Below are 19964 nucleotides of genomic sequence, written 5' to 3' on the forward strand. Positions count from 1 at the left end.
GTAAAAGTAACTTCTAAGATGAAAATACTGCCATTCTAAATTTTATAATAAGAAACACATGCAATATAAAGCAAAGCAAATGCAGGCAACATGGTGAGATGACCTCCTCATATCTGAACCTTTGGAGTTCAGTTAAAGAAGTACTCAGAGGAAAATTCACACTCTTAATTAAGCATCTTACTCAAAAAGTTAATTTTATTTTATTTTATTTATTTATTTTTTTGAGACAGAATCTCATTCTGTCGCCCAGGCTGGAGTGCAGTGGCCGGATCTCAGCTCACTGCAAGCTCCGCCTTCCGGGTTCACGCCATTCTCCTGCCTCAGCCTCCCGAGTAGCTGGGACTACAGGCGCCCATCACCTCACCCGGCTCGTTTTTTGTATTTTTTTAGTAGAGACGGGGTTTCACCGTGTTAGCCAGGATGGTCTCGATCTCTTGACCTCGTGATCCGCCCGTCTCGGCCTCCCAAAGTGCTGGGATTACAGGCTTGAGCCACCGAAGTTAATTTTAAAAGAAAAATGATATAACTAATACATAAAAGAACAGCTTCTTTAAAATAAAATGAAATTAAAGAGACACTATTAGGCAACTTAAGAGTGAAATAAAAAATGACAAAGGAGAAATAACACAAAGACAATGAAAAATGTAATGAGAGTATTTTGTGTCGAAGCTGGGAGTATTGATGGAATGGGAATGATGACAAAGGGATCTGAAATAACTTTTCTGATTGAAATGTTCTCTATAATGACTGTGCTAGTGATTACACAGGTATATATATTTGTCAAAAACCTATCGCTAAAATGGGTACATTTTCCTAAATGTAAATACTATTTTGATAAAATTGGCCTAAAAAATAGTTGAAAGACTGTTGAGAAATAGTTAAAATAATTTGAGAGAGAAAAGAGCCCTTTCAAGAACGAACCAAACTCAGAAGCCATAAAAGAACTCATATATTAAAACTGATACATGCCAGAGTAAGAACCTGTGAAAACTCTCTCCTCCAAAAAGCAACAAGAAGGCCGGGTGTGGTGGTTCATGTCTGTAATCCCAGCACTTTGGGAGGCTGGGACAGGTGGGTCACCTGAGGTCAGGAGTTCGAGACCAGCCTGGCCAACATGGTGAAACCCCATCTCTACTAAAAATACAAAGATTAGCCGGGTGTGGTGATGCATGCCTGTAATTCCAGCTATTCAGGAGGCTGAGGCAGGAGAATTGCATGAACCCGGGCAGTGGAGGTTGCAGTGAGCTAAGATTGTGCCATTGCACTCCAGCCTGGGTGACAGTGCAAGACTCTGTCAAAAAACAAAAAACAACAACAAAAAAAACAGCAACAAGAAACAAGAAAACTGGCAAATATATTCAGAATCAACTTTTTCAGAACTCTGGAAATTAACCAAAGACTTGCATCAATAGAGGGAATGTTTACTTAGGAAAAATGTCTTTCTCCCTATCTATCTGATTTAAAAGAGAACTTCATAGATTAACAATTATAAATCTAAAGTTAAAATTATCTATTTAACACAACATTTAACACAACAGAAGGTAGTTGATGAAGAGAGGCAAAAAGACATAAGACAAACAGAAAACAAATAAAATGGCAGGCATAAATCTAACTTTATAGTAATTACATTAAATGTAAATGGATTAAACATTCTAATTAAAAGGCAGAAATTGGCAGAATGGATTAAAAATATATGATCCAACTACATGCTGCCTATAGGAGAAAAACTTTAGATTAAAAAACACAAGTTGGTTGAAAGTGAAAGAAAGTAAAAACATATACCATGAAAACTAGCTAAAGAGAGCTAGAATGACTATACAAATATCAGGCAAAATAGAGTTAAGACTTAAAATTGTTACTAGAGATAAAAAGGACATCATAATGACAAGAAAGTCAATCCATCAAGAAGATACTACAATTATAAATATATATGCACCTAACTATAGGGTTTCAAAAAATGTGAGGCAAAAACTGACAATTAAAGGAACAAATAGAAAATTAAAGAGTAATAGTTGGAGACTTCAATATCTCACTTTAAAAAATGGATAGAACAAGTAGACAGAAAATCAGCAAGGAAACAGTAGACATGAACAACTCTATAAATCAACTAGACCTAACAGACAGTTATAAAACACTCCACCCAACAGCAGTAGAATACATATTCCTCTCAAGTGTACATGCAGCATTCTCTAGGATACACGATATATTAGACCATAAACAAGTATCCATAAATTTAAAAGGATTGAAATTAGACAAAGTATGTTCTCTTACCATAATGGAAAAAAATTAGAAATTAGTAACAGAGGTAAATTTTAGAAATGCATAAATATGTAGAAATTAAACAACATACTTCTAAATGACAGCTGTGTTAAAGAAGAAATCACAAGGGAAATTAGAAACACTTTGAGATAAAAATATAAACACAATATACCAAAACTTATGGGATGCAGCAAGATCAGTGCTTAGAATGAAACTTATAGCTTTAATCACCTACATTAAAGAAGAAGATCTCAAAACAGCAACCTAATTACCTGAAGCAACTAGACTGAAGAGTAAGCTAAAATCAAAGCAAGCAGAAGGAAGAAAATAATAAAAATTAGAACAGAAATGAATGAAATGAAATAGAGAACAGAAAAATAATAGAGAAAAATCAACACCACCAAGAGTTGGTTCTTTGAAAAGATCAACAAAATTGATAAACCTTTTGAAGCTACACTAGTCAAGAAAAAAAAAAAAGACTCAAATCACTAAAATACAGAATGAAATTGGAGGGACAACTACTGACATTAAGAAATAAAAAGGATTATAAAGGAATACTATGAGCAATTGTATATCAACAAATTAAGATAACCTAGGTGAAATGAACAAATTCCTAGAAAGACACAAATTACTGAAACTGACTCAAGAAGAAATAAAAAATTGAATAGATCTATAACAAGTAAAGAGGTTAAATTCGTAATAAAAAAAAAAAAAAAAACTCACAACGAGAAGCCCAGGCCCAGATGGCTTCACTGGTGAATACTACTAAATATTTAAAGAATTTTAAAACCTACCATTTACAAATTATTCTAAAAAATAAATGACAAGGGAATTCTTCCTAACTCATTCTATGAGGCCAGTATTACCTTAATTCAAAAAACAGACAAATAAATCACAAGAAAAAACAAAAACAAAAACACTACAGACCAACATCCTTTATCAATGGAGATGTAAAAATCTTCAACAAAATACTAACAAATAGAATATAGTAACAAATAAAAAGCATTATACACCATGACAAAGTGGGATTTATCCCAGGAATACAAAGTTGATTTCACATATAAAAATCAGTCAATGTGATATTACACCATATTAATAGAACAAAGGACAAAAACCACATGGTCACCTCAGCAGATGCCAAAAAAGCATTTGACAAAATCTGACACCATATCATGTTAAAAATACTCAACAAATAGGAATAGAAGGGAATTTCCTTAAGATGATAAAGGCCATCTATCAAAAGCATACAACACACTTAAAGGTGAAAGACTGAAATCTTTCCCCCCAAGATTGGGAATAAGACAGGAATATTCGCTCTTTGCCACATTTATTCAACATTGTACTAAAGGTTCTAAGAAAGAGAAATTAGGGAGGAAAAAGAAATAAAAGGATTCCAGATTAGAAAGAAAGAAAAGCATCTATTTTTAGATGACATGATCTTGCATATGTAAAATCCTAAGGAATCTAAAAAAAAATTTAGAGCTAGTAAGTTCAGCAAAGTTCCAGGATGCAAAATCAATACACATTATGTAACTTGTCTGAGAAAAAAAGAAAACTATATATACACAAAAATCAGTTGTATTTCTATATATACTTGCAATGAACAATTCAAACATGAAATTTAGAAAACAATTCTATTTATAATAGTATCAAGAAGAATATGATATTTAGGCATAAATGTAACAAAAGAAGTCTAATATTTATACATTAAAATGACAAAACATTATTGAAATAAATTAAAGAAGATCTAAATATATGGAAAAGATATCCCAGTTTCATGGATCAGAGGACTTAGTATTGTTAAGATGGAAATTCTTCCCAAATTAATCTATAGATTTGATGCAATCCCTATCAAAATTACAGTTGTCCTTTTGGCAGAAATCGACAAGCCAATCCTAAAATTCATATGTAGATGCAAAGGACCCAGAATAGCCAAAACAATTTTGCAGAAGAAGAGTAAAGTTGAAGGATTCACACTTCCTGATTGTAAAACTTACTATAAAGCTACAATAATCAAGACCGTATGGTACTGGCATGAGGATAGACATATAGACCAACAGAATAAATGGAGAGGCCAGAAATAAACCCATTCATTTAAGATCAACTGATTTTCAACAAGGGTGTCAAGACAATTAAATGAGTGAAATAATATTTTGCTTAAAAACAAATGGTGCTAGGACAACTGGATAGCCACATGCAAAAGCATGATTTTGTAACATGACCTCACATGATATACAAAAATTATCTCAAAATAAATTGAAGACCTACATGTAAAAGCCAAAATAAAAAGGTGATTTTTCTCTCCTAGAAGAAAACATGAGTAAATCTTTGTGACCTCAGACTAGTTGATAGTTTCTTAGATATGACACTTAAAGCACAAAGATCCAAACTAAAAAACAGACACATTGACTTCATCAAAATTAAAAACTTTCATTTTGCAAAATGATTTTGTCATGAAAGTGGAAAGACAACTTACAGAATTGGAGAAAATATTTGCAAATCAAATCCAATAAGGGTCCAGTATGCAGAATATATTTTTAAAACTCATAAAATGCAGCAATAAAAGGCAAAAACTCCAATTAAAAAAATGGGCATTTAATTTGAATAGACATTCTCCAAGAAGATATACTAGTGTCCAGTAAGCTCATGAAAAGATGCTCAACATCATTAGTTACTAAGGAAATATAAATCAACATCATAAGATACAACTTCATACCCACTAGGATAGCTATAATAAAAAAGGCAAACCAAAGCAAGTGTTGGCTAGGCTGTGGAAATTGCTGGCAAAAATGTAAAATGGTACAGAGGCTTTGGAGAACAGTTTGACAGTTCCTCAAAAAGTTAAACACGGAATTTCTGTATGACCTGGAAATTCCTGGAAATGCCAAGATAGGTATATACTCAAGAGAATTGAAAGCCTATGTTCACACGAAAACTTGTACATGAATGTTTACCATAGCATTATTTATAACAATAGTTAAAAACTGGAAACAACCTAAGTGTCCACCAACTGATGAACAGATAAATAAAATGTGGCATCATGTGCCACAATGTGGTACAATGGAATGTTACCTGGCCATAAAAAGTAACCCTACACCATAAATAAACCATGAAATCATTATGCTAACTGAAAGAAAAAGCCATGTATAATAATTCCATTTATATGAAATGTCCAGAATAGGCCAATCTTTAAAGACAGAAAATATATTAGTGGTTACAAAGATTGGGAAAAGAGGAAATGGGGAGTGACTCCTAATGGGACCAGAGTTCCTTTCTGGGGTGATAAAAATGTTCTGGAATTAGATAGTGGTGATGATTGTACAGTCTTACAAATATACTAAAAAGCACCAAATTGTATACCTTAAAAGGGTGAATTTTTTCTCAAAAAAAAAAAAAAGCGCCAAAAGGGAATGCCAAAAAAAAAAAAAAAAAAAGGATGAAGTACTGCAGGGTGTTATTACCTATCACCACCATTTGTGGGAAAGAAGGATGCAGTAACTATATACTATTGCTTACATGTGCATAGAACAATTTTGCTAGGGTACACAAGGAAGTGGTAACACTGATTATCTCTGGGGAGGGCAACTGGTGTCTGGAAGACAGAGATGGGAAAGAGTTTTTCACTGTTATACACTTGTTTCTTTTGAATTTCCTACCACATAAATGTAACATCTACTTTTAAATATAAAAGCTGAACCAATAATAATAGCTACCAGTCACTGAGTGCTTACTATATGCCAGGTGCTTTATAATCATTTAATCTTCACATTGACAGTCTTTTGTCCTATTTTTAGGACAAGAGGATATTTTATCTCCATCTACAGAAAAGGAAACTGAGGCATATAGAAGGATAAATTATATGCCCAAATGAATGCAGCTAATAAGCAGCAGAGTTAGAATTTCAACCGAGCCTATCTGGTTCCAGAGTCCTTTTCTGGATTGCTACTCTATATTACCTCCCAGAAATTTAAAGGAATGAGGGAGAAGGACAGAAAGTGGGTGAGAAGAAGAAAGGAAGGAGTAAGATGGGAGGAATGCAAGAGGGAAGATGAAGGGAATAGAGGGACAGGAAAAAGAAAGGTAGCAAGAGGGAGAAAAGTGGAAGGAGGAAATGTATAGATTAGATTGCATGATTTAAAGGGTAAGTGCAGGCCTCCCTTTCATAAACGTCTCCCTTCCTGTCCTTAAAGTTCTGATCTTGGCCATTTGAAGAGAATAGTAAAGACTGGGTACAGGAAAGCCTAGTTCCCATGAAAGCCTGCATAGCCTAGCATAATCTCTGGAATCAAATCTGAGTTAGAAGCTCAGCTCTATCATTTTGTGGCTATGTTTGTTGGGGTAAACTCTTTCTAGGCTTATATTTCTTCATCTGTAACATGGGATAATAATAGTACTTGACTCACAGAATTGATATAGGATTTAAACAATGTATTTCAAGCACAAGTAAGTAAATAACGAATTGCAGCTATCATAACATTAGCAAATTCACCCTATGGGCACTAGATGATTGAGTTACAAAGTGTAAGAAATCAACGGGAAGATCCTACTCAGCGGAAGAAACACCATCAAATAGATAAAGGCCAAAGATGGCAACTCCAAAGAGAAGAAAAAGGGAGAAAGCTAAAGTTACACATACTCTGGCAACTTCGCAATTTTACCTGGGAATGCCCAAATCACACAGCACAAAGGAGAAATGGATTCCCATAACCCTTTGTACTTCTCAAAAGACTCCTTGACTTCTTAGGAGCCCATTACCGTATCTGTGCCAAAAGAGGGCAACACCAAGGCACTTGCACTACCAGCCCTCCTTAAGTAATGGCAATTTCCTTATTAGGGTCATAGTTTTTCATCTGCTAATGGATCTCACCTTACAAAAGATGGAATCAGTTCATCTTAAAGCCTTCCAGGCCTCCCGTCTACTCCTGGTTTTAACTTCTGGTAGAGTTGTGCTAATGACTTTTAAGAGTTAAAAAAAATCTAAGTGGCATGTTTTAGAAAAAAATAGTCTTTTATTTTGATAAACATATAGATAGCAGTAACTATAAAGGCTAGTATATGTAATATGTACACTATATATTTAAAAGGAGAATCTGGGGCATTTCCTTGTGTTATATACAATAAAAGAATCATGGTCCCTTCAGGTTATTGTTCTTTTAACACATACATCTTGAGTTTCTTCTGCATCCTTGTTCTCCTTGACATCAGCCACTCTGTTAAATCCTGAAAGAAGGAACATAAAGAATGTGATAAATACAAAGAATGTCCTCAGCAATTACAAAGTTAAATAGCGGCCCTGGGAAAGAAGGAGATTTGCAGGGCTCTGAGGAAAGGAACTATATTCTTTCCTCTCCTTTTCTTGCCTAATGTTATCATTCATAGACATTACATTGTGACTTCTAAGACCTTTTTCTCTCCTTAGTGACCATCCAATTATTCCAAGGAAACAACCCAATTGCTTTGGCTAAAAGCAAGGAAGAACTTTCTATGCCTAAGGGTTACTAATAGTGAAACAAAGAGCTGAGAGAAGCTGAAGAAATTGCTGTTTAACAAAAGAAGGGATTCCTATCTGTCCAGGCAGGGCCTAGCATTAGGAAGAGGATTATACTTACCTCTGGAGCAAGGACTAACTCCTTACATCTGTGTATCCCTTTTTACTTCAGAAGTGCAGCCTTTGACTGCTCATCAGTAAGAATCTGAGACTGTCTTTATGTCTCTCACACAAGGGTTCCAGGAAGAAATGCTTACTCTGTATTCCTAAATTTCTTTTCTAAGAGTTATTTTCCTGCAGAAATTCTCCTTTTATCCAAATCCTGGTCAAGCAAGTGTCAAAAGGTCTGATGCTGTTAGTCAGGGACATGAATTCTCTCTTTTCACATCTCATTACAGAGGCCTTAAGCTCAGATACCCACTGGTGATAGACAGGGCAGGTCACACATTGAGAGAAGAACTCCTTAAAGTACTGAAAGGAAAGGAAGGTCCATTAGCTCTGGGATTAGTGCTTCATCCTCCTAACATGCCACTTCATCAGAACTTACAAAGGTCCTCATTCAGCATATTCACTCATGGCTGAGGGAACAGGGAGGAGTTACTGATGGCAAAATAGGCCTGGAAAACTGGTTTTGGGATACAGAGGAATTGCAATGTGTTTTAGACTCAGAAGGGCTGTAGGGAGATGTGTCAAATTACAGACTGACCCATAGAGTACAGGTCCACTGAGCAAGGCTAAATGTTAATATTTTAATGATACTGTAGTAGCTGGCAAAGGTGGAAAGAAACCCAGTCCAGAACTAGATGCAATAATATCTGGAAGGACACATAAGGTAGGTGGAAATTTTCTAGGTGGAGAAACAAAGGATTCAAAGAGTAAAGGGAGACAGAGCCAGTAAAAGGGAAAACAAGGAAGAGATGCAGGTGGTAGAAAGAGCATCATAGGGTAGAACTAAGTGAATTAGGTGTTAGTTGAAGGACAGCTGAGAAACAGGTACCTCAAGGGTTTGGCTGCGAAGCTCTAGAGGAATATGCATGAAGATACCCTCTGGTATTTTCTGTAACATTAGCACGTGGCACCCTAGGAATCGGATGAACAAAGCCATGTGCACCAAATAGTGAAGTATTGGTTCTTTTCACCAACTGGCAAGCCTTGGAGAAATAGTGCTCAAACAGGTCCCACTATGATTCCTGGGCAAACCTGGAGGAAAAGAGTAATAGCTCTCAGCAATATCCGCTGCTCACCAACCATGACTTTTGCTTAAAATCGTCACTTCTTTAAGGCTCTAAGACCTTCTGGACAGTCAGAATTGTGATGCTAGAAAGTGATCAAGGCTACTAACTCACATACAAGGAAACTTAAAAAGAGACCAATTATATTCAGCCTTGTTATGGGTCACTCTAGCAGTTAAGTATAACCCTAAATGTAACCCTTGACCTACAGGCCAAAACCTGTTAAAGGGCAAGAGCCCTTTTAATAAGATGGGAGGGTATGGGAGGTGAATGGTCTTTAAAAGTTGGTTAGAGATGTTCAACAGTCCTGTCAGGTGGGGAGAGACAGCTTAAATGACTTAAATGTCTATCCTTTTCCACAACCCTTGAGTAAGACATTACCACATGGCCAGGGAGGAGTGGACCCCCAGCATGACATCGCTCTGAGAGGTCAGAACATGGCTGTGCTCGTAGATTTGAACGGAACGCAGACACTCACTAAAGGGCCGAAACAGCAATCCTGTGGACAGAGAAGGTAACCACGCTAGTATATACTATCAGTGTAGGAACCAGGGTATAGAAGGTATGTGATACAGGGAAGGAAACAAGACTCCAAAGGCAGACACCCCTGAATTACAACATGGTTCCCAGACTTTAAGGAGCCAGAGATCAGGGGCAGAGGCCATGCCTGAGGGACAGGTTCATGACTGCCTGTATTCCAAACCTAGAGCCCCATCTGAGGTCTGAATCCCTCGGGAGTACAGCAGAGACCTGTGCAAGATTTACCTTTTCCGTAGAGCAGCAGATCTAAGCAAGCAGAGTAAAAGCAGGCCAGGCCAAGGACATCATAACCCTGAGAAATGAGTGCCCACTGACTCTCCAGTACATGGACACACAGACCAAATCTGCCGAGAGACAGAGCCACTAGGACCAGCTAGGGAGTGAGGAGGATGGGTAGGAAAGAAAGGGGTCTTATACCTTCAAAGCAGCCTAACATCCTTTAGATCTCCTCTTCATAGCTCTATTTATATAGAGAACAGCTATGCCTGGGATCAGACCCATCTCTAGGCAAAGGAGGTGGGAGACTGCCTCTGAGGCAGTTTCCAGGGTCTTCAGCTGCTGCAATTCTCTATCTCCCTGCAGATTTTTTTTTTGAAGAAAGTTTGTCCATGAGCCCCAAGTGCTGAGGAATACATAGTAGCTCTGACTCTGCATTTCCACTCCTGATTCTTCCACACTTAAGATAATGTGTCTGGAGTGGCCAAGGGAAGGATATCCCGGGGTGTGGAAATGGAATATCCTCTCCACTCTCCACTCCAAACTTCTCTGGGAAAATATACACACCCCTCTTAGGAAACAAATACAAATGACAGAAAATGATCTTAATACTTCTTCTTCAGAAATGCAGATCTGAAGAGAACTGAGAGAACCAGATTTTCCAGAGCTAGTTTCTTGAGGTGTCTGCATATCTCACGAGCTTGAAAACCTGAGGAGGTTCAAGAGCACTGTGTGAGATCCAGCTGTGAACATGTACTCTCTAAAAGCCCTAGACCCACCATCCCTAAGTCCCTTTACCCAGCTTGATGGAGAAGTCAAGATGGCCAAGGCAGAGCTTGGTGTAGGCCAGGGCCTGCATGACCTGAGCTGTGGCCAACAATCCCTCCCTGGAGAACCAACATAAACTGCTTTTCTGAATGGCCATCTGCTCACAGTGCAGCCACTTGTCCTTGATGCCCATGCTCTGGGAGAACTGAGAGAGCTCCACATAGGTAGAGACAACCTGCAGGGAAACAAACACAGGGCAAAATATTCCCATTGTACATTCATGTAACATTTCCATTTTGTTCCTTTCCTATGTAAGAGTCTATTATGATGCCTTGCTGGTCACTCAGTCTAAACTCCTGGTATCCCACAACTTGCCTCCAACCCAGCTAGAAAAATATGCTCCTTCTCACCCCTACACTTCTAACTGGATCATTCTCACTGCCTGTTCTTTAAACAAACCACTTTCTCTACATGCTCCTGCTTTTCCTCTCCAATCCATGACTTTCCCTTTCAAAACACTGATTAAACTACCTCTTCTTTGTTTTCTAATTTAAGACCTCTGATATTTGCTCCATAGAGCTCTTCAGGGCAGCTGCCTAGATCTCTATATAACTATGTGCACATCTGAAATAGTGTTCTATATAACTATGTGTGCACTTGAAATAGTGCTCTCTTCTTGGAACACTGTCTTCCCTAGCTTTCCAGCATGCCAGGCTCTGTTGGTTTTCCTCCTGTCTCCCTGGCAACTTATTCTCAGTTTCTTTTGCTGGTTTCTTCTCACCACTCTGACCTTTTAACGCTGGAGCTGTTAGTCCCTGGAACTTTTCTATACTAACTCCCTTGCTGTTCTCACACAGTCCTGTGACTTTAAACAGTATTTGCACACTGATGGTTCCCATATGTCAGACCTCTCTCATGAACCCCAGACTTGAATATTCACCTGGACTCATATTCACCAGACTTGTCTCCACCTCGATGTCTAATGGGCATCTCAAATAAAACATGTCTAAAGCCTAGCTCCCAAATCGTCCCCCAAATCTGTTCCTCCTGCAGACTTCCCTATCCCAATTAAGAGCATCGCTGTCCCTCTAGAAGTTTGGGTCACAACTTTTTGGATTATCCTTGACTCTTCTTTCCCTCACATCCCAGAACTGATCCATGAGTGAATCCTATTGCCTCTATTTTGACAAAAGACCACCCCCAACCTTTTTTCCCCACAATAATCAAAGCCATCACCATCTCTTGCTTAGATTACTGCATTAGCTTCCTAACTGGTCTCCCTGCTTCCTCCCTTGTCCCCTTCATGTTACTTTCAACACAGCAGACAGAATGATCTTATTAAAATATAAGTAGATACTGTCACCCCTCTTCTCAGAACCCATTAATGGCTTCCCATCTCTTTCAGAGTAAAAGCCAAAACTCCTACAGTGGCCTATCTAGGGTCTGCACCATTTGCCACCCCACCCCTTCCCGGTCCTTCTGACCTCATCTCTTGGTTCACTCTCCTCCTCTTCCTCCCGTCCAGTCACACTGTCCTTCAAACACAGAGGATATGCCTTGGGCATTCACTGTGCCCTCTGCCTGGATACCCTACTCCCAGACAGTCTTACTTTCTCGCCTCTTTCAGATATTTACTCCAATGTCACCTGCTCAGCAAAGCTTTCTCTGACCACCTTGTTCAAAACTATACCCCACCCCTCACCTCACAGAACCCCAAATCCCCTTGCCTCCACTTTATTTTGCTCCACTGCATTGATTATCACCTAATATACTGTGTATTTTACTTATTATATTTCCCTGGAGTCAAGATCAGTGCCTGGCATATAACAGGTGTTCACCAAGTAGTTCATTGTTGAATATGTGGATAAGACAGAGAGAAAGGTAAGGTAAGACACTAAAATGAGGAAGACATATTTCCTTTTGTTTTTTTCCTAAATCAGCAGTTTTAAATCTTTCTTAGATCACAGGCTTCTTTGAGAATCTGATGAAAGCAATGACCCCTTTTCTTCCTCCTGTCAGCCCCCAAAGGTTCTTTTGAATATACACATAAAATTCTGCATTCAGTTCTGGGAGTTCACAGATAATCTCATACCTGGAAACCCATCTATAAACTGCAAATTGAGAAACCTCACTTGAACACATGATCAGCGTTGTCTGGGTTATTGGAGAACCATGCTAAACCAGGAACTTGGTTTCTGAGTGATGTCCAAAGTTAAAGCAAGGACCTGCTTACCTGGGCTTCATTTGCAAACTCCTCAGCTGAATTCTTCTGCATAAGAGTAGCCAGGCAGGCAAACCTGTAGCTACTGGCTGTGGCCTCCAGGTTATAGAGCTGCCAGAGTAGGGAGAGGCAATGCACCTGCTGCTGCAGAACTGCCAAATTCTTCTTACTGTTGCAAGGCACAGGGTGGTTAGCATGCCCTTATTCTTTACTAATGCCCAAAGTTCCCTCCCTACAAGAGCTCCAAGTCTACTCATCATGGGGCCATCTACAGATGTCCAAATTCAGAAATAGTCCTTGTTTCCCACTACTCCTAACCTCATATGCCATTTTAATTAATCCCTCTTGATCAGGAAAAGTTCAGAGAGAGGTTTCAAAAAAAGATTCATTCTTTAAATCCCTATGTGCTACATGTAATTGGCTGGGGGAGTAAGGTGGAATATATACATATATATATATATATGTATGCTGACTGTTATATATCTTGTTATCTGCTTGTCTGTTAGATGCTTAAAGATTATTTGATAGAAAAAAGTAGTTTTAGGTCAAAAAGGCAAAGCTCAGGCTAGTTAACTACAGTCTTAGGAAGCCTTCTCACTTCTCACTAGGGTTGTTTGGAGGTTGGCTCAGGGTACAGGGATACCAATACTTTTCCAGGAATGTCTGGAAAAGGACACCAAACCGGGTCCAAGGGAAATTCCTTTTCAGCAGCCGACGGGCTTTCCTAGCCAATTTTTTGGCTAAAGTGATGTGTCCCATGTTGAAACAGACCTGGAGATGGGAAAACAAGAAGTATTAATGTAAATACAAGGTTTGGGATATAACACACTGGCTCTTTCATTTTGAGATGTGTAGTTGGGGTTACTGAGGTGCTAAGAGTGAGCTGAGCTAGAGCATAGCCTGGTTACCAGTCACCCTAACAAGCACCAGTATGGCCATAAGTGAGTAAAGGGTTGAGAAAATAGGATTATGGAGAAAGTATCCTCCTTTCTCATCTCCCACATATTTGTCAGTGGGCAGCAGAGGAAGGCTATGATTTAAAATGTGATGCTGCTAGACTGAGAAGGGATCGTCATTTGAGTGGAGACTCAGATGCTCTCACATGACATAGAAAGCATCTATAATATCACCAAATCCTTTATCTCTCTTCCTAAATAGGTTAACTCACAGTAGATGTGGGGTGGGAGCTGGGGAACTACCTTGAAGTTATCCTATATCTTCACATTCTAAGGCTGAATCCCTCAAGAAAGTGATAAAGTCTACGTGATTCTAGAACAAAGAACAATCTTGGGAGGACTGCACAATAACTCTCACTTATAAAGGGAAAGAATACTTATTTAACTTTGCTCTGAAGACCTCTTGGTTGAAGCATAAATAATGCAACAATGTGACAACTCTAATACTCCCTTTGGCCTTCAAGACATTATGTACCTTAAGTTTACTATCCTAACCAAATTATCTTAAGGTTTACATTAAAATTAGTTTACATATACTCCAATGGGCAAATTAGTTTATATCTACTTCAATGAACATGAATGGATAATTCACAAAAATATACAAATGACCAATAAACCTAGAAGAATGATGTACCTTATTAATTAAGAGAAACACATTAAAACAATATAACTTTGTCTAGGAATTAGCAAGGTTAGAAAAGACTGGACAAAATTCAACAGCCCTTCATGCTAAAAACGCTCAATAAATTCGGTATTGATGGAACGTACCTCAAAATAATAAGAGCTATTTATGACAAACCCACAGCTAATATCATACTGAATGGGCAAAAACTGGAAAAATTCCCTTTGAAAACTGGCACAAGACAGGGATGCCCTCTCTCACCACTCCCATTCAACATAGTGTTGGAAGTTCTGGCTGGGGCAATCCGGCAAGAGAAAGAAATAAAGGGTATTCAGTTAGGAAAAGAAGAAGTCAAATTGTCCCTGTTTGCAGATGACATGATTGCATATTTAGAAAACCCCATCGTCTCAGCCCAAAATCTCCTTAAGCTGATAAGCAACTTCAGCAAAGTCTCAGGATACAAAATTAATGTGCAAAAATCACAAGCATTCTTATACACCAGTAACAGACAAGCAGAGAGCCAAATCAGGAATGAACTTCCATTCACAATTGCTTCAAAGAGAATAAAATACCTAGGAATCCAACTTACAAGGGATGTAAAGGACCTCTTCAAGGAGAACTACAAACCACTGCTCAGTGAAATCAAAGAGGACACAAACAAATGGAAGAACATACCATGCTCATGGATAGGAAGAATCAATATCGTGAAAATGGCCATACTGCCCAAGGTTATTTAGAGATTCAATGCCATCCCCATCAAGCTACCAATGAGTTTCTTCACAGAATTGGAAAGAACTGCTTTAAAGTTCATATGGAACCAAAAAAGAGCCTGCATTGCCAAGACAATCCTAAGTCAAAAGGACAAAGCTGGAGGCGTCACGCTACCTGACTTCAAAGTATACTACAAGGCTACAGTAACCAAAACAGCATGGTACTGGTACCAAAACAGAGATATAGACCAATGGAACAGAACAGAGTCCTCAGAAATAATACCACACATCTACAGCCATCTGATCTTTGACAAACCTGAGAGAAACAAGAAATGGGGAAAGGATTCCCTATTTAATAAATGGTGCTGGGAAAATTGGCTAGCCATAAGTAGAAAGCTGAAACTGGATCCTTTCCTTACTCCTTATACGAAGATTAATTCAAGATGGATTAGAGACTTAAATGTTAGACCTAATACCATAAAAACCCTAGAAGAAAATCTAGGTAGTACCATTCAGGACATAGGCATGGGCAAGGACTTCATGTCTAAAACACCAAAAGCAATGGCAGCAAAAGCCAAAATTGACAAATGGGATCTAATTAAACTAAAGAGCTTCTGCACAGCAAAAGAAACTACCATCAGAGTGAACAGGCAACCTACAGAATGGGAGAAAATTTTTGCAATCTACTCATCTGACAAAGGGCTAATATCCAGAATCTACAAAAAACTCAAACAAATATACAAGAAAAAAACAAACAACCCCATCAAAAACTGGGGAAAGGATATGAACAGACATTTCTCAAAAGAAGACATTCATACAGCCAACAGACACATGAAAAAATGCTCATCATCACTCGCGATCAGAGAAATGCAAATCAAAACCACAATGAGATACCATCTCACACCAGTTAGAACGGCAATCATTAAAAAATCAGGAAACAACAGGTGTTGGAGAGGATGTGGAGAAATAGGAACACTTTTACACTGTTGGTGGGATTGTAAACTAGTTCAACCATTATGGAAAACAGTATGGCAATTCCTCAAGGATCTAGAACTAGATGTACCATATGACCCAGCCATCCCACTACTGGGTATATACCCAAAGGATTATAAATTATTCTACTACAAAGACACATGCACACGTATGTTTATTGCGGCACTATTCACAATAGCAAAGACTTGGAATCAACCCAAATGTCCATCTGTGACAGACTGGATTAAGAAAATGTGGCACATATACACCATGGAATACTATGCAGCCATAAAAAAGGATGAGTTTGCGTCCTTTGTAGGGACATGGATGCAGCTGGAAACCATCATTCTTAGCAAACTATCACAAGAACAGAAAACCAAACACCGCATGTTCTCACTCATAGGTGGGAACTGAACAATGAGATCACTTGGACTCGGGAAGGGGAACATCACACACTGGGGCCTATCTTGGGGAGGGGGGAGGGGGGAGGGATTGCATTGGGGAGTTATACATGATATAAATGATGAATTGATGGGTGCTGACGAGTTGATGGGTGCAGCACACCAACATGACACAAGTATACATATGTAACAAACCTGCACGTTATGCACATGTACCCTAGAACTTAAAGTATAATAAAAAAATAATAATAATAATAAAAGACTGGTAGTATCTGTTGTTAGTAAGGATATGAGGAAATGGGAAAAACTTGAATTGATATTTTTGGCAATTTGGTGATGATGTATTTATGAACTTTAAAATTGTGTCTTAGCATTGCCACCTTTGGAAATTTCTCTTACAGAAACACTCTCACAAGGAGAGAAAGATATTCACTTCTTTCTTTAAGAAGAATATTAAGAAGAATATTCACTGTAGCAATGTTTATAATAATCCCCAAAATAGAGATAACCTAAATGCACCTGAAGAAGGGAAGAGCTAAGCTATGATCTAGCTAATGGAGTACTTGGCAGTTGTAACTATGTGGTGGATCAGCATGCACACCAATATGTAAATAGGTTCTGTCTATACTATTAAGAATAAAAGCAAGCTGCAGGAACAAGAAAATGTAGAATATGATCCTATTAAAAAATAATGGAAAACAATGATATGGCTGTGTGTGTACAGTTGGTGGAACATGCATACAATTATTAATTATGGTGGGGGGGTGTAGGATTAGTGGGAGCTCTTTCACTTTCTACCTATTATATATTTCTATATTTTAAATGTGAATAAACCTTTTATCACATTATCACATTTATAATCATACACAAAAAACAATGAAGAGATTTTAAAAGAAATAATAGGGTAACCCTCAAGGAGAAATAGCCAGCACTTCAAGGTCACCCCCTGTCCTCACCTCCGACAGAAGACAGCAGAAAGTAGCCTCTTCAAACTGACAGATCTTCACCTTGTGTTTTTTCAAAAATGAAAATGCTGAGGGTTGGCCCAGAAGACTGCTTGCCTTCCTTAAATAAAAGAAGGCCTCCAAACAGGGCAAGGGATAAAGAAACCAGATTAGGATTAGGATGATGCTGGTGTGATTAGGGCAAAGGCTGGAGTAAGGTTATGATGAGGGTCAAGATCAGAATTTGAAACAGATTTGGACTTCAAGCTAGAAACAGGAGCTGGACTGCTTGTGCAAGAGTCAGGGGCAGTGCCAGCACAGGTCGGTGCTATTCCACTACCATATTTCCACTTCACGTTTTTTCCTAAATCCTTTCTAGCTCTTCTCTCTCTCCTACTTTCTTCCACTTTTCACTCATGGTTATGACTGTAAGAGATCTCAATCAGATTCTCAAAGTAAAAGGCTCAGCTGAAGGGCAGATTGCAGAGCCTGCTCACCATATAATTATCTGACAGGTCCAAGGAGGCAGCTGCAGCCTCCAGCAGGTAGTAAAATGCACAGGTCGTTTCTCCAATGACCAAGCAATGCTGGGTGAGAGGTGAGAGCACTAACTTCAGGATATCCTTACAGTGACAAGGCTTTGTGGTCAACAGGTCTTTCTCAGGGCTGGTCTGAGCCAGCTTCCTCTTCACTTCATCTAGGAACTCTTCCTCTGTTCTTTGTGGAAAGAAAATGAAAAACTGAGAGTGGCCACCTTTATTGGGGCATTACCAGGTCTCAAAGTCACTTTTTCCAGGAAGCTTTCCTGTATCATTCATTAATTATTTGTCTATTCTTCTCCTCAATTACTCCATAAAATGTTAAAAGTCAGGGACCAGAGTTGTAACTGCAAAGCTCTATTAGGAATTTTTAAAAGCTGAAAGCCAATCTAAATACCTCAATCTAAATGGGGAAATACCACACTTGAATAGTTAAATAACAATCTAAATGTTAAATAAAACATAAAAATGATACAAAGCAATAATAATACATTTTTTCTGATAGCATATTTGAATTTTCTAATACCACATTTTAACATTATTTTATATATCATCATCTAATCCTACAACAACTCTGTCATTCAGGCAGGCAAAAATTGCCTCTTTTAGGTCACTGAGGCTCAGAGAAATTACATATAGCTTCATACTGAGAAGTAGAACCAAAACTAGAGCTTACCACTCTGACTTCTAATCTAGTGTACTTTTCACAGGCACGCTGAGCTCAAAAGTCAGATCTTTCTGAGCTATAATGACCTAAAACCATGGAGACTGAGGAGGGCCTTGAAGGATGGTCAACATACTGAAAGGTGGAGAGATGTGGAGGTCACTCAGCATTTAACAAGAGAGAAATGTGTGAGCAAAGACACACAGGTTAGTGTGGGAGTGGTTCATGTGGAAAAGATTTTTGTTTGAAAACAGTAAGAAATCAAGTTAGATAAGTGGGATGGGAAACTGTATATAGAGTGGCTGGTGAACTCCAGGTAGGGACATTGAACACTGAAAAGCATTAGAGATCCAGGAGGTACATGGTTAGGAAATGTATGTTCATTTTAATATCATCTGGGCTAAAATAATTAAGAAGACAAATCTATAGCTGGAAATAAAAATGCTATGTATAAAATGCACTTAAAAGCTATTAAAAGGCTGGGTGTGGTGGTTCACACCTATAATCCCAGCACTTTGGGAGGCTGAAGCTGGTGGACCACCTGCGGTCAGGAGTTCAAGATCAGCCTGGCCAACATGGCGAAACCCCGTGTCTACTAAAAATACAAAAATTAGCCAGGCATGGTGGCATGCACCTGTAACTCCAGCTACTTGGGAGGCTGAGGCAAGAGAATCGCTTGAACCTGGGAGGCGGAGGTTGCAGTGAGCCGAGATGGTGCCACTGCACTCCAGCCTGGATGACAGAGACTCCATCTCAAAAAAAAAAAAAAAGAAAAAGGTGTTTTTAAAAAGTTTTTCCCAACCATTAAGAAATAATTTCCCACCAGGTGTGGTGGATCATGGCGGTAATCCCAGTACTTTGGGAGGCTGAGGTGGGCGGATCATGAGGTCAGGAGATCGAGAGCATCCTGGCTAACATGGAGAAACCCCATCTCTACTAAAAATACAAAAATTACCAGGGTGTGGTGGCACGTGCCTGCAGTCCCAGCTCCTCGGGAGGCTGAGGCAGGAATCACTTTGACCCGGGAGGCAGAGGTTGCAGTGAGCCAAGATCACGCCGTTGCATTCTAGCCTGGGTAACAGAGTGAGGCTCTGTCTCAAAAAAAAAAAAAAAAAAGAAAAAGAAAAAGAAAAAGAAAAAAAAAAAAGAAATAATTTTTTATAATAATTCCCTATAGAGAATCAAAAATAATTCCCTATAGAGAATCAAAAATTGCCTTTCCAAATCTTCTCTGTTAACCTTAATACTGGGCTTAGTACAAGAGTCACCACTCCTCAACTGCAAGTGACGTAAGTGGCTCAGTTTAATGGTCATCTTTCTGTCACTTTTGGTCCCTCCATGTTCACCCTCAGCATCTCTGCCTACCTGCAGCATTCACTTGAGAAGGCCTCCTGAGTTCTGGATGGTTTCATCTGGAATGGAAAACTATCTA

The 19964-nt window shown here is 38.7% G+C and overlaps 1 protein-coding gene across 1 annotated transcript in view; it reads right to left on the bottom strand.

Moving 5' to 3' along the window:
• Positions 1–7255: 7255 nt before the first annotated feature.
• LOC111543017 (adenylate cyclase type 10-like) overlaps positions 7256–19964 on the bottom strand; it is a 39301-nt gene continuing 26592 nt past the window's right edge. The window contains exons 14-21 of the mRNA XM_023212738.1: positions 19898–19961; positions 17827–18046; positions 17342–17467; positions 13323–13495; positions 12737–12893; positions 10534–10738; positions 9361–9478; positions 7256–8947 (exon numbers count right to left, since the gene is read on the bottom strand). Coding sequence (XP_023068506.1) covers positions 8929–8947; positions 9361–9478; positions 10534–10738; positions 12737–12893; positions 13323–13495; positions 17342–17467; positions 17827–18046; positions 19898–19961 — 1082 coding nt within the window. The 3' untranslated portion in view covers positions 7256–8928. The remainder of the gene's footprint in view (positions 8948–9360; positions 9479–10533; positions 10739–12736; positions 12894–13322; positions 13496–17341; positions 17468–17826; positions 18047–19897; positions 19962–19964) is intronic.

This window comes from Piliocolobus tephrosceles, chromosome 5, assembly GCF_002776525.5.
Source record: "Piliocolobus tephrosceles isolate RC106 chromosome 5, ASM277652v3, whole genome shotgun sequence".
Classification (NCBI taxonomy): Eukaryota; Metazoa; Chordata; class Mammalia; order Primates; family Cercopithecidae; genus Piliocolobus; species Piliocolobus tephrosceles.